This window comes from Stenella coeruleoalba, assembly GCF_951394435.1.
Source record: "Stenella coeruleoalba genome assembly, chromosome: 14".
Taxonomy (NCBI): domain Eukaryota; kingdom Metazoa; phylum Chordata; class Mammalia; order Artiodactyla; family Delphinidae; genus Stenella; species Stenella coeruleoalba.
Genome location: NC_137160.1, coordinates 80,439,917 through 80,460,976, shown reverse-complemented (window position 1 = coordinate 80,460,976; position 21,060 = coordinate 80,439,917). Strand labels below are relative to the sequence as shown.

General features: G+C 37.2%; 1 protein-coding gene across 17 annotated transcripts in view; it reads right to left on the bottom strand.

Moving 5' to 3' along the window:
• The window catches only part of ATXN2 (ataxin 2), a 129,940-nt gene that overhangs the window by 35,324 nt on the left and 73,556 nt on the right, over positions 1 to 21,060 (bottom strand). For 13 of the 17 annotated variants that reach the window (XR_013831329.1, XR_013831330.1, XR_013831331.1 and 10 more), the window contains exons 10-18: positions 19,116 to 19,325; positions 16,099 to 16,281; positions 14,649 to 14,846; positions 14,142 to 14,249; positions 13,795 to 13,865; positions 4,768 to 5,069; positions 3,685 to 3,748; positions 2,909 to 3,061; positions 2,453 to 2,519 (exon numbers count right to left, since the gene is read on the bottom strand). Coding sequence is in view for 13 of the 17 variants with exons in the window: in XM_079942840.1 (XP_079798966.1) it covers positions 2,453 to 2,519; positions 2,909 to 3,061; positions 3,685 to 3,748; positions 4,768 to 5,069; positions 13,795 to 13,865; positions 14,142 to 14,249; positions 14,649 to 14,846; positions 16,099 to 16,281; positions 19,116 to 19,325 (1,356 nt within the window). In the remaining 4 variants the exon portion in view is untranslated. The remainder of the gene's footprint in view (positions 1 to 2,452; positions 2,520 to 2,908; positions 3,062 to 3,684; positions 3,749 to 4,767; positions 5,070 to 13,794; positions 13,866 to 14,141; positions 14,250 to 14,648; positions 14,847 to 16,098; positions 16,282 to 19,115; positions 19,326 to 21,060) is intronic. The other 4 variants (XM_079942846.1, XM_079942841.1, XM_079942842.1 and 1 more) reach the window with 2 other exon arrangements.

Here is a 21,060-nt window from a genome sequence, read left to right as displayed (position 1 = left end):
AGTCAGAAGAAGATTAGCCTGAGACATCAAATTTGTAGCAGAAAGGAAGCTATCAGAGACAAATGAGTAGTACCCAAAGGACACGGGAGCCAACCTGAAGGGATTACCATCGATCAAAGATGGGACAATGGGAGCAGCAAAAAGAAAATAATTGACTGAAATACAATGAATATATAAAATTATATGAAAATCCATGTATTCATAACTTTCCCATACAAACTATTTCAGGATACCTAAACAGCCCTTGTTAAAAAGAACAGTCCCTTACAGAATGATTCTAGCTAATAAATGGAGAAGAAATACTAGAAACTGAGAAATCGCTGTTTTCAAACTCCTAATTACAGTGATTTCCAAAGTATGGCCCTGTACCAGCAGGATCACTAGGGAATTGGGTTTTTTATAAATTGCACTAGAAAAGTAAATTCTCAGGCTATGCCCCAAACCTACTGTATTAGAAATTCTGGGGATGGGGCCAAGCAATTGGTGTTTTTAACAAACTCTCTAAGTGATTCTAATGTACACTAAAATTTGAGAACCACGCCCAATGAAAAGGTGATGTTACGTATCAATCATTAATGAATTAGATGAAAGACTAATAGAAAACTTTACGATTGGGGAGGGGAGGATCAGGCTATCACCACCTGAGCCCTTAATAAATCTTACCATAACGCAAAGTAGGACCAGATATTGTACAGCTCTCGAATGATCCAATATAGAGTACTCACAAATATCTATCAAGTATTCTTATCTCTTCCCGTAAAAAAGTTAAACCTGAATGTAAACAATGACATCACAAGAAGTAAAGAGACAAATCTAGAATACAGGACAGGCTACGTAGTAATTGGTTTCTGCCACAAAGCAACAGCAGTGGTAAAAACAGCAGGGGAACTACAAAGACATGTAACAAATATAATAATGTGAAGATCTTATTTTGATCCGTATTCAAAACAAACGGACTGTAAAAATATATTCTTGGCCCAGTCAGGATAATCTGATTATGATGGTTATTAGATGATAAAAAGAATTACTGTTTATTTTTATAAAGTGTGATAACAGACTCTGGCTATCTAACAAAAATGTCCATACTTTTATATATGATACACACGTATGTATGTAGAAATGAAAAAGTATGTAGAAATGAAATGGCAGGTCCTCAGAATAAGATTAACCCTATAACTAGATAACTTTAAATGATCTAAGGTAGAGTTCTTCCAATAGGTTCCAGTGTTCTAAGGAAAGATAAAGGATATCATACTTTTTTTTTTTTTTTTTTTGGCTGCACCACACAGCTTGTGGGATCTTAGTTCCCTGACCAGGGACTGAACCTGCGCCCCCTGCATTGGAAGCGCAGAGTCTTAACCACTGGACTGCCAGGGAAGTCCCGGAAGCAACTTAAATTTAAATGTCCATCAACAGATGAATGGATAAGGAAGATGTGGTATATAGATAATGGAATATTACTCAGCCATAAAAAAGAATGAAATAATGCCATTTGCAGCAACATGGATGAACCCAGAGATTATCATACTAATGGTGAAGGAAGTCAGGAAGAGAAAGACAAATATCATATGATATCACGTATATGAGCCTAAAATATGACACAAACGAACTTATTTACAAAACAAATGGACTCACAGACACAGAAAATAAACTATGGTCACCAAAGGGGAATGCGGTGGGGACACATGAGGCGCCTGGGACTGGCTGATACAAACTACCATATATGAGACAGACAACACAGGGAACTCCAGTCAATACCTTGCAATAAACTATAATGGAAAAGAAAAAAAGAAGTGAAATTTGCGTGATGGGGGTAATTAGTGGGCACTGAGAAATGACTTTACTATATAAACCATTCTACTTTCTATTCTCAATAAAATTATAGCAAATAATTGCTCTCAATTACCTAAATGGCAAAAGAGGGGAACCCTTTAGCATTTTTCAACATTAAGAAATTTCCTTTTAAGATAAATATGTGTTTTTTTTCTATGAAGGCTCTTCTACACAGAGAATACTAGATTATACAACACTCTCATTTTAAAGATGAGGAAACATTCCTCTAATAGCATTTTGATGGTTTCTGAAGTGAGCCATCTCTGCTCAAAAAGAAATTCTAAATTTTTGGGAAAAAAATCATATATAAAATAAGAACGTCAGCAGCTAGTTAATTAACGTAGCGAACCCTTTTTCCAAATTTAACATTGAAAACTTCAAAATTAAATCACTTTTTGTGAAGAGGATCCTGAAATTCACGACTGATGGGTATTTTCTCCTCCTGTTTTTGTTCATAAAAATGCATCTAAATACCTGATGTAACGTTGAGCAACAGAAGTCAATGAACAGCTTCATTGAAAGTCAAAACTGAACCACAAATATTTATTCATTATAAACTGAGTTATTTAATTCATGCAGCATGCAAACTACAAGCAAATACAGGCAGGATTATTCTCACCTTTACCTGCTCTATATGTCTTGGCTTGATTGACGGGCATGGGCGTCATAGGTATAGGATATAAAGGCTTAAGGGAATAAAAAAAAACAAAAACAAAAACTGAAGATTAGGCTCTCAAGATAGTAAGAATGTATTTTATCACTGTCTCTTAGTTGCATATTGCTAGAGAGCTAGCTCTGAGGTTTCCTGATTCTTTATGAGTCATTAAAAAATAAAATCACACCCACAGCTAAAAGGACAAACCCCGAACTACAGTAAATCTGAATCATATTTCTTACCAGAAACATTCTCAGATTTAGGTCCTTAAACTAACAGCACACCACACTGCAAGCTTCCACTTTTTAAATACCTCTGTTATACCATCACTGCCTGAAATCACTGCATACCTACAGAGTGTTTGGTGTCAAATACAAATAACTTTGAGAGGGTAAATGAACACCAAATTCTATGACTTACTTGCACTCCTGGGCTCACTGGGACTGGATACATCATATTTGGTGCAAAACAAACAGGTTGAGTATAAACTGGAGTTGGCTGCTGATGACCCACCATAGATGGGCTAGGTTGTGCTTGAGGACGAGGCGAAGTTGGGGTGGTAGAAGGCTTTGGCTACAAAAACAAAAATCAACTACCTTCAGGTGAAAAGCTAACCATTACTGCAATTTGAGGACTGATTCCCCCATCTTTCTCAGTTCTACTCACTGTTGATAAGCAGTACCTCTTAATGAAAACACCTCACAGAAAATAAACTTCCACATGTTTCAAATAAAAGAAAAAAAATACTTGGTTATGTTACCAATAACCAAGTATTATTGGTTGATTAATGTTACCAATTAATCAACAATGCTATTAAAAACAGCAGTGGTGATTTTTAAGGAACTGGAGACTGTTTTTAAAAATTAAAAAATAAACACATCATCTTACAAAGTCAGTAGAATAATAACTGTATATCTGTGAACCTGAGAGCCTCGTTGGCCAACCATCTTCAAATTCTGAGTCAGAAAGATTAAAAAATTTGCCCCAGACCACATCTAATTGATGACAAAACTAGCATTTATTCCTATGGCTCAAAAATATTCATTAATGACTACAGAACAAAAAAGAACTTAAACTAAAAGTTGTTTTAGCATACTATAACTGAATTTAGATGGCAGGAATGGGAAAGGGAATATTACTACAAATAATTTTTTTTTTAAGAGGCTAGATTACTTCAAAGAGAGAGAAAAACTTACCTGAGAAAAGGAACGAGGGTTGAACTCCTTTGCATTGGGATTCAACGTTGATTTCCTCACTTGCCTACACCGGAAAAAAAATAAAGCCCAGTGAAATCTGCATGGAACTTATGCTACTGTAAAGTCTTTTATACCTGACAGTTTTTTTTAAATGGCTAAACATTTAAACAATTCTCACTAGAAGATCACTAACTCTCTTAATTAAAACACACATATACATAATTACTAGCCAAAAAAGGACAAATTTTTAAAAAAGTGTAATACGAATGGTTCTCTCAAAAGCAATCAACAAAACTTAAACTGAAAAGACAGTAGCCCCTTATAAAATATCCATAAAAGCAATCCTTAATATACCAATTCTCTAGCATGCAGTATTTTTTATGTGATAAATTGTTTCCTATATGAAATATCTTGGGAAAAACATGATTCTAATAAAAAATTTTTGCCTCAAATTAAGAATAAGTGCTCCTTGACTTACCAATATTTGCATTCCAAAAGTTCATCTGTAACTGGGTTGTATGGAACCCAGAACAAATAAATCAATGGTGGTGTGGTTAGGTTCCGAGACTAGCCCACAAAAGCCCATTTAATTGATAATATATTGGATGTGCAGAATTAATTCTATTTTAACAAATCTAACTATTAACTAAAACTTTTTTTTTTTGACGGAAAACACGTTGAATTCCAAGTAGGGGCACCAGAGACTTCTCTCTCTTCTTGGCAGTGTAAGTTCTTAGTCGAGTAGCACAGCCAGGAGGTGGGTACTCACTAGCATACAGGGGATATCAGTCCCAAAGCCAGTGATTTTTCAACTCCCATTAAGCCATAATTAAGCCATTCTTAATTTATGCATAGGGTTTTTTTGCCACAGGGTGGAAAAACGATGGAGGAGGGAAGAAGAGTATAGGGTGCAATGACCTAAATGACTTAAGACGTCATTTGTTTAGACCAGTTTTTTCTTAAGTTGAGAGCTACTTATAAAGCAGTCTAAAAGTCTAGATAGATTCTTGAGTTGGAAGGCTCTGGACACCTTAAGGAAAAGTTAAGTAAGTAACAGGCGTGCTAAATTCCAGGTTTACTCACTCAGCTGCATCTTTCTTCTCCTCTTTATCATCTTTCTCTTGTTTACATCCTGGACTGGAAGTCTGAACCCCTTGGGATGTGACCTCAGGTCCCCTCTTGTGCTCCGTGTTACTGAGGATTGAAGGTGAAATGCTGGGACTGCTCGGCTTGCTGCTGCCACTGGTGCAGTTGCTGCTATTTTCAATGAAAGAATCCTTAGCATTTGGTTCAATTTTGTCTTTGATCAAATCTCTTGATTTTTCTCCCTCTCTATTTTTGTTTAGCAGCTGATCCATAGATTCAGAAGTAGAACTTGGCTGTAACTAAATAAAGGAAATAATTATACTTAAATATTTTCAATAACTCTAGTAATCAATTTTTTTCCACGAGCACAAACTGAATAAGGCTTTTTTCGAACTTTACGAGTAATGTTTTCATTGTAAGGCAACAATAACAAAATGTCTATACAACACAACTACAGCCATCCAAGCACTAAAATGTCCCAGCCTGAAAAGTTAAATATTTACTGAGTGCATACCATGTGTCAGAAACTGTGTGTGCTAGGAATGGAAATATGAAATAGTTCCTATCCTCCCAAAGCTTTCCATCTGGATGAGATCAAACACTTGACAAACTGGGGTAAATGCTATAGGATCCCACGGCAAAAAGCAACTCACGGAAAGAGAAGGCTTCTCAATGGAAATGTCATCTAGTCTAAAGTGTGAAAGATCTTGGGGGTTTGTGGGGGAGTTTGGAAAAGGGACTAATAGTCTAAGTACAAGAAACAGCATGTTTAAAGACCCATAGCAAAGGGAGAAGATGGCCCCGCTGTGGAACAGAAAAGTACTGGCGGGCACAAGATGAGTCAAGAAATGACAAATTCACCCAGGAGGAGCGAGATGATAAAGGAACTTGAAAGCTAGGTTAAGAACTCTAACTTTTAGTTCTCAGGATAATGAGAAGTCACTGAAGAATTTTAAGCAGGTACAGACTGAGAAGATTTATAGTTCACAAAGATAAGCACAGCAGCTTTGTGGAAAATGAACTGCAGGAAGCCAAGTAAGAGTGTAGAGAGACCATTATGGCGGCTGGACTAAGACCTGGGCTTGACCTTGAGAAGTGGTGAGTTGGAAAGTCTGAAGTAGGTGGATTCAAAGGGAGACCTGGCTAGACATGTAGGTCAGTTAGACCTTGTAACCCGTAAAGGAAACCACAAAACAGAAGCACCAACAAGAAGACCAGAAGACAAAAACGTTAGTAAAATAAGTGATGGGGGTTTTTAAGTTTGCAGACCAGAAGCAGTCAATGCTACTACTGTCTGATGATGATTTAAGATGCCCTACTCCACAGAAGAAAGAAAACAGGAATAGCTAAAGGAAATGACAAGAAAAAGAGAAGAAAAGGGCAGCAAGTAGAAGGAGCCATGGTGGAAATGAGAATAAATCCAAGCAGCAGCCCTAGGCAGTGAGAATAAGCTAAAGAGCAGTTGTGCAGCAGAAGGGGCTGCAAGACGAGAGACAAACTACCTCCTCAGCCTCAGGAAAGGCGGACCACTGTCAATTCTCACTACCGGAGCCCTTGGTATCCTGGCAAGCAGCACCACACATCTCAGGGGCTTCTCAAGCTTCACTGCATCACCAATATAGTTATAAAGTAGTTGACGGCAGAAGGTGAAAGCAACATTTGGACACAGTGGGAGTTTAAGTCACAATATAGGTACTTAATGTTTAGTAGAGGCTATATGCGTAACGGACCAATTGTGTATTGCATAAAACTTTAAATATTTGTCACAAGGGTCTTTGAGCGAGGCAAAAATAAGGCTTTTGATGTTGTTATTCATATAATGGCAAACATACATATAGTACTCACTATGGGTTGGACACTGTTCTAAACTATTTACAAACTCATTCATTCAGTCATTGTAACAGCCCTATTTGATGTACATACTATTAGCGCAATCTTATAAATGAGGAAAATAAGGCACAATTATTCATGCTTTTGAACATTCTTCCGTATTTCCTATCTGCAATATACTAAACAAAAGAAAACTGAGATTATTCTCTCTTTTTTTTTTTTTTTTTTGCGTTACGCGGGCCTCTCACTGTTGTGGCTTCTCCCGTTGCGGAGCACAGGCTCTGGACGTGCAGGCTCAGCGGCCATGGCTCACGGGCCCAGCCGCTCCGTGGCATGTGGGATCTTCCCGGACTGGGGCACGAACCTGTGTCCCCTGCATCGGCAGGCGGACTCTCAACCACTGCGCCACTAGGGAAGCCCCTCCTTTTTATTTTTTCAAAATTGAACCACTGTTTTCTTTTATTGAGAAATAATTCACATGTAACATCGTATTAGTTGCAGATGTACAACATTGTGATTCAATATACGTATGTACTGCAAAATGATCAAAATGTCTAGTTAATAGCCATTACCACACAGTTAAAAATTTTTTTCTTATGGTGGGAACTATGTAGACCTACTCTCTTAGCAACTTTCAAATATACCATACAGTATTATTGACTATAGTCACTATGCTGTACATTACTTCCCCATGACTTATTTATAACTGGAAGTTTGTGCCTTTTGACCACCTTCACTCATTTTGCTGCACCCACTGCCTCTGGCAACCACCAATCAGTACTGATGAGTCTGGGTTTTGTTTTGTTTTCTTTCTTTTTTTAAGATTCCACAAATAAGTGAGAGCATACAATATTTGAACTTCTCTGACTTATTTCACTTAGCATAATGCCCTCAAGGGCCATCCATGTTGTCAAAAATGGCAATTCCTCGTCTTTTTTATGGCTGAAGAGTAATTCCATTGTGTGTGTGCATATAAATGCAGATATCTTGCGAGTTAGTGTTTTCGCTTCCTTTGGATAAATACCCAGAAGTGGAACTGCTGGATCATATGATAGTTCTATTTTTAATTTTTTGAGGAACCTTCATACTGTTTTCCATAGTGGCTGCACCAATTTACCCACCAATAGTGCACAGAGGTTCCCTTTTCTCCACATCCTGGCCAGGACTTGTTATTTCTTGTTTTGTATTTTTGAGAATAGCCATTCTAACAGGTATGAGATACCTCATTGTGGTTTTGTTTTTCTAAAATATTTGTTTATTTATTTGGCTGCATCAGGTCTTAGTTGTGACACGTGGGCTCTTTGTTATAGCGGGCAGGCTTCTCTCTATTTGTGGTGCACAGGCTTCGTTGCCCCGCAGCATATGGGATCTCAGTTCCCTGACCAGGGATTAAACCTACATCCCCTGCATTGGAAGGCAGACTCTTAACCACTGGACCACCAGCGAAGTCCCCTCACTGTGGTTTTGATGTACGTTTCCTTAATAATTTCCTTAATAATTACATTTCCTTAATAATGTCCTTAATTAGTGAGGACCTTTTCATGGACCCGTCGGCCATCTTTACATCTTCTTTGGAAAAAATGTCTATTTAGATCCTGTGCTCATTTTAAAATCGATTGTATTTTTGCTATTTAACTTGTATGAGTTCTGTATACATTTTGGATATTAACTCATAAGATATATGACTTACAAATACTTTCCCCATTTGGTAGTTCCCTTTAACTTTGTTGATGGCTTCCTTTGCTATACAGAAGACTTTTAATCTGATGTAGTCCCAGCTGTTTAGTTTTGCTTTTGTTGCCTTTGTTTCTAGAAAATCACTGCTAAGGCCAACGTCAAGGAGCTCTTGCCTATGTTTTCTTCTAGGAATTTTATGGTTTCAGATCCTACTGTCACATCTTTAATCCATTTTGAGTTGATTTTTGTGTATGGTATAAGGCAGTGGTGCAGGACTTCCCTGGTGGCACAGTGGTTAAAAATCTGTCTGCCAGTGCAGGGGACATGGGTTCAAGCCCTGGCCCTGGAAGATCCCACATGCCACGGAGCAACTAAACCCATGCACCACAACTACTGAGCCTGTGCTCTAGAGCCCGTGGGCCACAACTATTGAAGCCCACATGCCTAGAGCCCGTGCTCCGCAACACTCCGCAACAAGAGAAGCCACTGCAATAAGAAGCCCATGCACCACAACAAGAGTAGCCCCCGCTTGCCCCAACCAGAAAAAGGCTGCTTGCAGCAACGAAGATCAAACGCAGCCAAAAAATAAATAATTTAAAAAAAAAAAAAAGAGAGAGACAGTGGTGCAGTTTCATTCTTTTGAATGTGGCTGTTCAGTTTTCCCAACACCACTTATTGAAGAGACTGTCCTTTCCCCATAGTATGTTCTTGGCTCTTCTGTCATAAATTAATTGACTGTATATGCATGAGTTTATTTCTGGGCTCTTTGTTGTTTCATTGATCTGTTTCTGTTTTTATGCCAATACCATACTGTTCAGATTACTACCTCTTTGTAATACAGTTTGAAATCAGAGTGTGTGATACCTCCAGTTTTGTTCTTTCTCAAGACTGCTTTGGCTATTCAGGTCTTTTATGGTTCCATATAAAATTTTAGGATCGTTTGCGTTATTTCTGTAAAAAAATCCATTGGAATTTTGATAGGATTGCACTGAATCCATAGATTGCTTTGGGTAGAATGGACATTTTTATGGGAAAACTAAAATTCTTACGTGACTCAGAGAAAAAGAAACCTGTGATTGCCAGTACAACTTTGGTTCATCTATGTTTTGGTAATAAAAATTAATATTTATTGAGTATATACTATGTGTCAAGAACTATATTAAACACTTTACAGGCAGTATCTCATTAATTTTCAGAAGAACACGATGAAGTAGTTCTACAATTATCCCATTTTGGCTTGGGAGATGTAGACAACATGCCTCAATGTTGTACAGAGGGCAAGATTTAAACCTAGATCATTGGGACTTCCCTGGTGGCGCAGCGGTTAAGAATCTGCCCGCAATGCGGGGGACACGGGTTCAAGCCCTGGTCTGGAAAGATCCCACATGCCGCGGAGCAACTATGCCCCTGCACCACAACGACTGAGCCCGTGCACCACAACTACCGAAGCCCGCATGCCTAGAGCCTGTGCTCCGCATCAAGAGAAGCCACCACGATGAGAAGCCACCACAATGAGAAGCCTGCGCACTGCAATGAAGGGTAGCCCCCGCTCACCACAACTAGAGAAACCCTGCACGCAGCAACGAAGATCCAATGCAGCCCAAAAAAATATAAATAAATAAATTTGTTTTAAAAAAAATAATAAAATTACTCAAAATATAAATTGGCACAACCACTAAGAACAACAGTATGGAGGTTCCTTAAAAAACTAAAACTAGAGCTACCAAATGATCCAGCAATCCCACTCTTGGGCATATATCTGGAAAAGACAAAAACTCTAATTTGAAAAGATACGTGCACCCCAACGTTCACAGCAGCACTATTTACAACCGCCACAACGTGCAAGCAATCTAAGTGTCCATCGACAGATGAATGGATAAAGAAGATGTGGTGTGATGTGTAGGTATACGTATACACACACACACACACACACACACACACACACACACAAACTCAGCCATAAAAAAGAATGAAATAATGCCATTTGCAGCAACATGGATGGACCTAGAGATTATCATACAAAGTGAAGTAAGTCAGAGACAAATATATGACATCACTTACATGTGGAATCTAAAAAAATGATACAAATGAACAAAACAGAAACAGACTCACAAACACAGAAAACTTATAGTTACCAAAGGGGAAGGAGCGGGGGCATATACTAGGAGTTTGGGATTAACAGATACACACTATATATAAAATAGAAAAACAACATGGACCTACTGTATAGCACATGGAACTATATTCAGTATCCTGTAATAACCTATAATGGAAAAGAATCTGAAAAAGAATATATACACACACACACACGTGTTAACTGAATCACTTTGCTATACACCTGAAACTAACACAACACTGTAAATCAACTACACTGAAATTTAAAAAAAAATTACTCAAAATAGATCACAGCCTTAATTGAAACTCTGAGAAGAAAATAAGAGTGAATCTTTGAATCTTTATGAGTATGGATTAGGCAATGGTTTCTTAGATATGACACCAAAAGCACAAGGGACAGAAGAAAAAATCGATACACTAGACTTCATCAAAATTAAAAAATTTTGTGCTTTAGCTGTCAACATCAAGAAAGTGGACAACCCACAGAATGGGAGGAAAAAATTGCAAGCCACACATTTGATGCAAGACTTGTACATAGAATATATACAGAACTCTTACAACTCAATAAAAAGGCAACTCAATTTTTAAAATGGGCAAAGATCTGAATAAACATTTCTCCAAAGAAGACATACAAATGGGCAATCAATTATCATGTCTGTATTTTCCTTAATTCATAACTGGAAGTATTTTTTGGCATTTTGCCTGTCCCATTACGTTATAATTAGTTGATTATTTAGTATGTCTAACAGAAGGAAATACAAGGAAAATGACATTCACACAGATATCTAATTATCATTATTTGATAGATGCTGACATTTATGTCCATATTGTGACTATAAATACTGATGTATATTGTGGTAATGTCAGTTCTGTTATATGTAAACATCTTATGTATAAGGCTGAAACTTCTTGTGAAAAATAGCAGGCAATGATCTTCATGAGTGATGGTTTGGGGATACTTTCATCAACATATATCTCCTAATAAAATCAGTAGTTATGAATTACTTCACTAAAATGTGCAGAAAGATAAAAACAAACAAAAAACAAATGGGCAATCAACATATAAAAAGATGCTCAACATCATCGGCCATCAGAGACATGCAAGTCAAAACCACAACATACCACAAGGAAGACTATAATCAAAAAAACAAACAATAACAAGTGCTGGTAAGGATGTGGAGAAGCGGAAACCCTCCCATACTGCTGATGGGAATGTAAAATAGCATAGCTGCTTTGGCAAAGAGTCCAGAAGTTTTCCTCAAAAGGTTAAGGATAGAGTTACCAGATGAACCAGAAATTCCACTCTTAGGTATACACCCAAGAGAAATGAAAACATATGTCCACACAAAACTGTATACTAATATTCATAGCAGCATTATTCATAACAGTCAAAAAGTGGGAACAACCCAGAGGCATCAACTGATGATAAATGGATAAATAAAACATGGTCTATCCATACAGTGGAATATTATTCATCCATAAAAAGGAATGAAGTACTGACACAGGCTACAACATGGATGAATCCTGAAAACATGATGGTAAGTGAAAAAAAACCACTCACAAAGGGCCATTTATTGTATGGTTCCATTCATATGAAATGTCCAGAACAGGCAATCCATGGAGACAAAAAGCAGACTAATGGTTGTTTAGGATGGGGGTTGGGGGGAGGAGTGTTTGAAAGCTAATAAGCAGTGACTGCTAAGGGCTTATGTGATGACTGTATAACCCTGTGAATATACTAAAAACTGCTAAATTGTACACTTTAAACGGCTAAATTGTATGATATGCAAATTATACCTCAATAAAACTGTTACAAATAACATACTAATATACTTCAAAGTAAAAAAATTTCTTTTCTTCATAACATAATAAATTCATGCAAGTGTACTATAAGAAGGGAATGAACGACTGTAAAAAATAATGCTGAGGAAATAAAAGTACAGGCAAGAACATGACACTTATATCAAACTGAAGATTATGCAAAATAATACCATCTGTTGCTTAGGGATCTTTTCATCTGCAGTATAAAGAACTGCAAGGAAAGATACCCTTCGCTCTGGCAGGAGGATGCAGCTGAGGCGGGTAAGTACACAGAGACTTTAACTGTGCTGGAGTGCTTGATGTATTAACCTGGTAGTGGGCATCTGGGCATTCAGTCACTGGGCATTCTTTGTATCGTGTCCATGCACTAACTATAGCTTAAAAAATTAAAAATTAAATTTACAACTGCTAATAGCATTAAAGCTGAATAGATAAATGTGCTAAAGTATGAAATAATATTTAATATTTTAAACGGTGCCAAAAAGTCAGGAATGAAGCTACTGGCAAAAACTTATTAATTTTTAGGAAGCTAGAACAACAGGCTAGGAAAAGGCTGCTTTTTGCTTTTGATCCATTCATCTTTTAAGTCTTCTTTCAAAGGCTGATAATCAGATTTTCCTCTATTAAGAAGCTAAGTTTCAGGATGATTTCTTGATTTGGTCTCAAAATATACCTTGATATGCACAATATGTTAACAGTAAATATTGTGCAAAAGAATGAAACAGTCATCCAGGAGAGATCAGAGTACATCCAGCAAGTCTTAAGGGAGAGAAATGATACTATAGAAGGATGTCTACCACAATACATTTGTGCAAGTCTGCAACTCTTTTGTAAAACCAGGGTCCAGTACATCTTCCACATGCCACATCAGATAATCAATGCCTTGGCCTTGCTCCACTGTCACTGAATAAAGTAGTCAAATGAATATCAAATAACTTACGTTATGGTGACTTCCAATGTCAGAATTACATTCTCTTTCATTTAATATCTGTATTGTTCTTACCAAATCTCATGATTTTAGTTACTTCACTTAAAGCATATGTAAAGACAACTTTAAGAATACGCAAAGACAACTTTAAGAATGTTTAGGGACTTCCCTGGTGGCACAGTGGTTGGGAATCTGACTGCCAATGCAGGGGACGTGGGTTCGCGGGAAGATCTCACATGGCGCAGAGCAACTAAGCCCGTGCGCCACGACACTGAGCCTGTGCTCTAGAGCCCGCGAGCCACAACTACTGAGCCGGTGTGCCAGAACTACTGAAGACCGCGCACCTAGAGCCTGTGCTCTGCAACAAGAGAAGCCACCGCAATGAGAGAAGCCCGCGCACCTCAACAAAGAGGAGTCCCTGTTCCCAGCAATTAGAGAAAGCCCACGTGCAGCAACGAAGACCCAACGCAGCCAAAAAATAAATAAATTAAAAAGGAAAAAAAAAAAAAAGATGTTTAGCTTTCTATACACATGGTTTGATTTTTCTGGGTGTATACATAATGCATTTTTGTAAATGGATGATGTAAGAATTTTTAGTAATGCTTAAAAAAAATTTTTTTTAATTCTAATTCATCAGTCAATACGATACTTACCCTAAAGTCATTCTTAAATTTCTTTAAATCATCAATCTGTTTTCTATGTTCAGAAACAATTGGTGATATACCTGTAAAATTAAGAAGTGTTAGATCCAGATTTATTTCTAATCTTTAACTTAAAATTCTTTTAGGATGGGATGTTAGAAATGAAAATAAACTCTATTATCAAAATAATAAAAATTTCAATATGTTAATTATACATTTTGACATGTTAAATTATGCATTTAAGTATGCACAATCCTAAGAAAAAGTACTGACCAAAAATACTCTGTATTGGGCATGAGAGTAAGACATATTCCTTCCTATTTCTACAGTTATACCCAAAGACTTTTTAAAGCTCTAACCTTTACTTTCAGCTTTTGAGAAGCTAGGTGATGTCTCATTGGGCTTCATATTTTCTTTATTCCCTGCAGAAGAGGTCTGCCTCTGATCTTGAAGCCTGGAATCTTTAGCTAGAAAATAATATTTTACAAAAACTCAAAGTTAGATAGGAGCTATAGAAGTAAAAGGGGAACATATTCAACAATTTTGATCCCATGTTTTTGGAAAAGAACATTTAAACAGAGGCTTTCCAACTTTGCAGACATATGAAACACTAATAATTTTATTTATATTGACATTTACTACCCAGGAATGTAAACTATTTTAACAACACACATTCAAGAATAACATATGAAATTAGTAGCATTACTTAAACAACTAACTTTATTTGTATAAAATTTTAAATGTACCCTCAAATATTGATACATACCTATGAATAAAACAACATAGCCATTTTTCATAAACTTTTAAACCTCTAACACTCAACTTCACAAATGACATTGTGGATCTGGAAGCCCTTTCTTACATACCCTCAAGAGACGGGGTTACAGCTCTGTTGGATGCAGGACTGGCAGGCGTAGGAGATGCAGCTGGTACAGGCATAGCAACAGCTTCAGCCGGAATAATACCAGCTTGGGGAGAAGCAAGAACTGGCCCACTAGGAGTATTTCCAATACTATTCTGTCTGGGAGACCTGGGTCTGTGAGTTTTAGGAGATAATCTTGGAACTACAAGAAAGAGAAAAGTTACCCATTATATTCTCAGTTCAATGCCACTTCTTCAAAAAGGCTTTTCTGAAGATCTAGGTAAAATAGTTCTATCTGACCTCCTCCCCAATTACTTTTTATCCCATCACCCTGTTTTCTTTTCCAAAGTCTCAGGAATAGCAGTGATGATGGACAATACAAATATCTGAAGAATGAAAGCAATTACTAATACCTATGCCCCACAGTAGTTTTCCCTCCTAACTAATTGTATTAATTCTAAAACGAAGTATTTTAAATGAATTTAGAAACTGGATTTCTAAGGCAGGAAAAATGCTACTTTTTAGGATAAAGATAACATTCTCTACTAAAAAGTGAGACTGTTTCTTTAAAATAGGTGGTGGCAGTGGTTGAGAGTCCGCCTGCTGATGCAGGGGACATGGGTTCGTGCCCCGGTCCGGGAAGATCCTACATGCTGCGGAGCAGCTGGGCCCCTGAGCCATGGCCACTGAGCCACAGGCTCAGAGCCTGTGCTCCGCAACGGGGAAGGCCACAACAGTGAGAGGCCCACCAGGGAAGCCCCAGGGAAGCCCCAAAAGCAGTCTTAATTGTAAGATCCTGTCAAAGTATATTTTTCACACTTTTATAGCTGCCATCAGCATATTCTTCAGACTAATCAGAGATAAAACTCGGGCCCCCGTGTTTGTTATTCCTTAAAAGGGAAATATGGTCAGGAATTAGTGCCATATATTGATGCTAGGAAACACAAGGACCTGCGCCCAGAATACTGCCTGGCATAAAGCAGGATGTCAATAAAAATGTATGGAATGAATGAATGGGGGGGGGGGGGAACACACAGCACTGTAAGTCCAAAATAAATGTTTGTGGAATGAATCAATTAACAAAGTTGCTAAGAAGACACGAAATATGATCCCTCCAAATGTTATGTACTATAATTGCCTTCCCTTTGAGTGATACTTTATAAAACTATGAAGTATATTCTTATTTATGAACCCCACATGAATTTCATCACAAGACCATAAAGTAGATTAGCTAAAGATTACTCACTGAGAAAACTGAAATTCAGAATGATCACATGATTTGCCCTAACATATGGTAAGTGGTAGAGCCCAGAAAAAAAATTGTTTTCCCAATTCCTGGTTACTCCACTATTTTTCATATATATATTTAACATAGCTCAAGCTCAGCCCTTTTTACATCTAGTAGAATAACAAAATGAACTTTGTCATTATGCTCCAAGCCAAGTGTTACCTACCCCCGCTGACCACTGATGACCACGTGCCCCCTGCGGGACTGGTCCTTGCTGCTGGAGGAGCAGTCGCTTCACTTGGTGGGGTGTGGGATACAAATTCTAGGCCACTGGAAATGGAACCCCTCCCAGCAGAAACTCTGTGATTTCGAGGGTGTCGCTGGGCCTTTGGGGACATCCTTGGAGGCCCTAAGAAAGAAACAGTGAACATCACATGAATGCCACAATGTCCATCAGTACTACTGTTTTGCTAAATACACAAAGACCATTCTTTCTCTTTCTTTCTCTCTTTCTCTCTTTCTCTCTCTCTCTCTCTCACACACACACACACACACACACATTCCCTCTCTCTCATTTCTTCTTGGTTAAGAAAAAGGAAACAAACACCACACATATTTTTGGCCATACTCTTTCAGAATTATTTTGTGGAATGCCATAAAACCTGACAAATAAATTTTATTTTATTTCCCTTTATTTTTTAAAGAAAGGGAGGGATGCAGTTGGTGGTAAGAAATCTAACAATAAGATGTCATTCATATCTCTTCAGAGATCTTAGCAGTTTCTTTAATCTATACCCATTATTTGTAGGCATACAAAAATAAATATAATAAAATATTAACAGAGTTATAGCTACATGAGGCAATAATTTTTATTTTAACACATACTTTTACCTTTTTCCCTCAAATTTTCTACAATATATTACCTCTAAAATTCGGGGAAAAAAATTTTAAACAACGAACTGTTGACCGCGATATGTCTTTGTACTAGTAAAAAGATGCACATTTTCCTTCTTAAATTTCTCCAAAACCTTAATTTATCTACCTCTTCTGCCATGGTGAACAATTTCACGACCCATGTCTTAAAACAGTCCTCACCTGTAGTAAGTGTCTCATACTTAACAGGCTGTGAACTGAAAATTCTACCATTAAGGCATGACTTATAGACTAGAATAACTGACATTTGGGGAAGAAATTTGCACTATACAAATTGTCAAAATTCCACATCAATCAATTCTGTCACCCCATTAGCAATTTCTATTTATAAAGAAGTCTACTGTGCATTCAAACAAAACTGTCAGGCGAAAACAGTGGACACAATGACTCTTAACACAGAAACCTGACAGTGATAACACCTGGCAAAACTCATTCTTAATGCCAAAGCCAAGGCCCCTTACCCTTACCTTGCCAAACTCTTTATTTTTTATTTTATTTTTTTGGCTGCGCCATGCGGCATACAGAATCTTAGTTCCCCGACCAGGGATCGAACCTGTGCCCCCTGCAGTGGACATGTGGAGTCTTAACCACTGGACCGCCAGGGAAGTCCCTTGCCAAACTCTTTAGAATGTCACATTAATTTGTGCCCTGAGTAGGAATTCAATCATGGGCACGATCTTACAAAGAATGTTAATGTTATATAATTTTCAACTGGAGATACAATTTATATTGAAGAATGAGTTAAGAACTGGGTATTTGCATATTTATACATAATTTTTACGTCCCTTTACAGAAAAAGACCAAGAAAGACGGCTGGCATAGCTCAATGAAATCAAACTCTAACTTAAAAAAATTCAGTCTTTGGCAATATGTAAAATACTTTCAGAAACAAAATACAGTCTCCATATTAAACACAGAAAACCACTATATTTAATAGTTTTATTTTGAAGTTCACATTTCAAAAATGCTTCAGTGTCACCTAACTACATGACTAGAAAACATTTTAATTCAAATTATTTAAAAAGAAAAACTGAATAACACAGCATCCCTGAATATGCAGAAGGTGTACTTTTGTGTGAGTCCTTACATCTAACTGTCGTAAACACGCTCACACTCACTAATGAGTTGTATTTTATCTAACATATTCTCACGAACATCACTTATGCAAACAATAGACCACAACAAATATGTCAACAGAATGTAACTTTTCATTTAGAGGCCACCATCACAGGCACTTCTGAGTAAGGAAGTCACCTTGAAAATCATGCCGTTCAACATGCCGTTGACGATGCTGTTCAACAGCTAACAAGGTTAGCTGCTTTAGTCAAGATCACATGACCTCCCTGCCTGGATGACAACAATTTATTAAAAAACAGCCAACTAGTTTTCTCCAGGGAAGCATTTTATGCCAGAAAACTGTGTTAGTCTCAACATAAGCAATATCAACTGCAATTTTAATGAACAAATCAGATTAAAATTTTAACATATCAAATACTCTGAAATAATGTCAAAGGTCATTATCATTCAGAAAAAAGGTTTTTTACTTACGCACGACATTTAGATTAAAATGTGACCTTTCTACAACACATCCATGTATCTGATATGTAGCAATGGTGGATTTAGCATCAATGAATGAGAACTACAGTATTTTATTCTTTTTTATTGACAAGGGAAATAAATAAAACCCTAAAAATTCATACATAGCTTTCTAAGATAAAAATTTTATCTTAGATCAAGAACTTCTTCCAGATTAAAGACTTTTACTATGAAATATTACAAAACTATTTTTTTTTAAATTCCCCAAACACAAATTTAAACTCTGTATTGTAATCTAAGAGTAAACACACAAAGGCAGCTACATGTAATGTCCCTCTCAAAAAGGACCCCTAAACCATCACTCCTGCCTATGGCCAACAGGCAAATTCACTAGTACCTTGGCCAAGGAGCTATAAAATGATAGGTTCTACAAAAAGTCCAAGACTGATGAAGAAAGTTCACTGTTTACCATTAACCACTGTACACTGTATGTAAAGTGGAAGGGAGAAGGCCCTGGGCTGTAAAGAGCATCATTACCAGGCAGAGACAAAACCCTCATTCTTACAATTCAGGATAGTTCATAGCTTCACACAGCATTTATCAAATTTCTCTCTAATGAACAAAAGGTTAATAGAAATAGTTTTAATAAACTAAAGTTAAAACACAGAAATTATAGGTTATTAAATAATGAAGAGGAAACTATTTTGTAATTATAAACTCACATAGGAGTTAAACAAAGACAAACAAAAACATGAACAAATTGTGGTATTGTACCTTCTGAAGACATGCGTTTAGGCATAGTAGAGACAGGAGCTGGAGAACCATGAGCAGAGGGGTGAGACGGGGGTCTGGATGGCCGCGAGGGGGGCCTGGAGGGCGGCCGTGTAGGGGTGGCTGCCCGAGGTGGAAGAGAGTTGGGACCTGACTGGTAGCGAGAAGGTGGGCGAGAGGAAGGAGATGGGCAAGGCGATGGCCAGGGAACACCTGACAGAACAAATGATATGAAGGAAAGTATAAAAACTAAAGAAAAAAATGAGGGAAAAAAGTAAACAGAAAAAAAAGTAAAATGACAAAAATGATTTCTTGCACATTTTAACCCTTTGAGGACAGTCATTTGAGTTGTGATAAGTTTTAGCATAACTTAACTGACATAAATTCACATTTTACTTTAACCTCCTTAAAATTAAGTCTGTTTAAATGAATACACGTTCCCAAAGGGTTAATTAGGATCTACACATACTACTGAAGAAGACAGTTAAGACTTTGCCTATTAATTCTGCTTCTACAACTGTTTCTTGGTAATCAATTGTTAAAAGGAGTATAACATACACCAGATAATTTCACACAATAAATCACAAAACTCAGGAATAAGATTATTATTAAAAGTTTTAGCTTGACACATCAGCTATTATATCTCATTAAAAATGCTGGTTTCTTATAACTGTCTGTGGTTTTCATCTAGTTTATACTTTAATGTAAGGTTGAGTCTGAAATCTCATTAAGCAGGTACATTTAAGTAGAAATAGAACATTACTTCTACTATTTTCTAGAGTCACAGGAGTGACAGGTTAATATTCATTGCCTTTTCAAAACACATATTTTAATCTTATCAAATTAGAAAAAGGGGACCTTCTAAATAATTTATGCAGTTAAACATTCATCTAAGAGACTGCTTAATAAACAATGCAACTACAAAGCAGTCATCACCAAATAAACCGACACTGAGGGATATGCACAGGTCAAGATACAGCTAACACGTAACATGACATATCACTTACCTTAATCTTAGGAAACAGTCCAGGTCTCCTCTCCATAGGGTTCCACACACTTGAGTATCATACATTTCCCAGCCCCTTTCAGGTTTTTTATTTTGAAAATTCTGTTCATGAACAACTAAAATTCTTTACTCAGTGAGCAAAGAAATTTCACCCCCAATACAAATGTATAGAAAATACTCAAGAGTGTTCATTGGAGAGGAATTCTGGAGAAAGACTCAATGAAAACAAATGAAATTGGAAACTTAGTGTTCTCTATTTTTCTAACTTTCCAAACTTAAATACCTAAAATTGAATGTCCACTGTTAGCCCTGAGTTAGTAACTAACACACCACCAGTATTATTATATTATTATGGCTGTGCTGCACAGCATGTGGGATCTTAGTTCCCCAACCAGGGATTGAATCCACGTCCCCTGCATTGGAGCACTGAGTCTTTTTTTTTTCCATGAGTAATTATAATTTTAATAGTAATATAAATAGAATCCCATGAGTTGGCCTTATAACTACTTTCAAATAGTAAGATAAAATTAATTTTAGGCTAATGAATTTTAAAAAGCTTCCCATTTTATTTTTTTTCAGCTATATGTATACATATATCCCCATATGCCCTTCCTCTTGCGTCTCCCTCCCACCCTCCCTATCCCACCCCCCTAGGTGGTCACAAAGCACCAAGCTGATCTCTCTGTGTGATGCAGCTACTTCCCACTAGCTATCTATTTTACATTTGGTAGTGTATATATGTCCATGACACTCTCACTTCGTCCCAGCTTACCCTTCCCCCTCTCCGTGTCCTCAAGTCCATTCTCTACATATGCGTCTTTATTCCTGTCCTGCCCCTAGGTTCGTTAGAACCTTTTTTTTTTTTTTGATTCCATATATATGTTAGCATACGGTATTTGTTCTTCTCTTTCTGACTTACTTAACTCTGTATGACAGACTCTA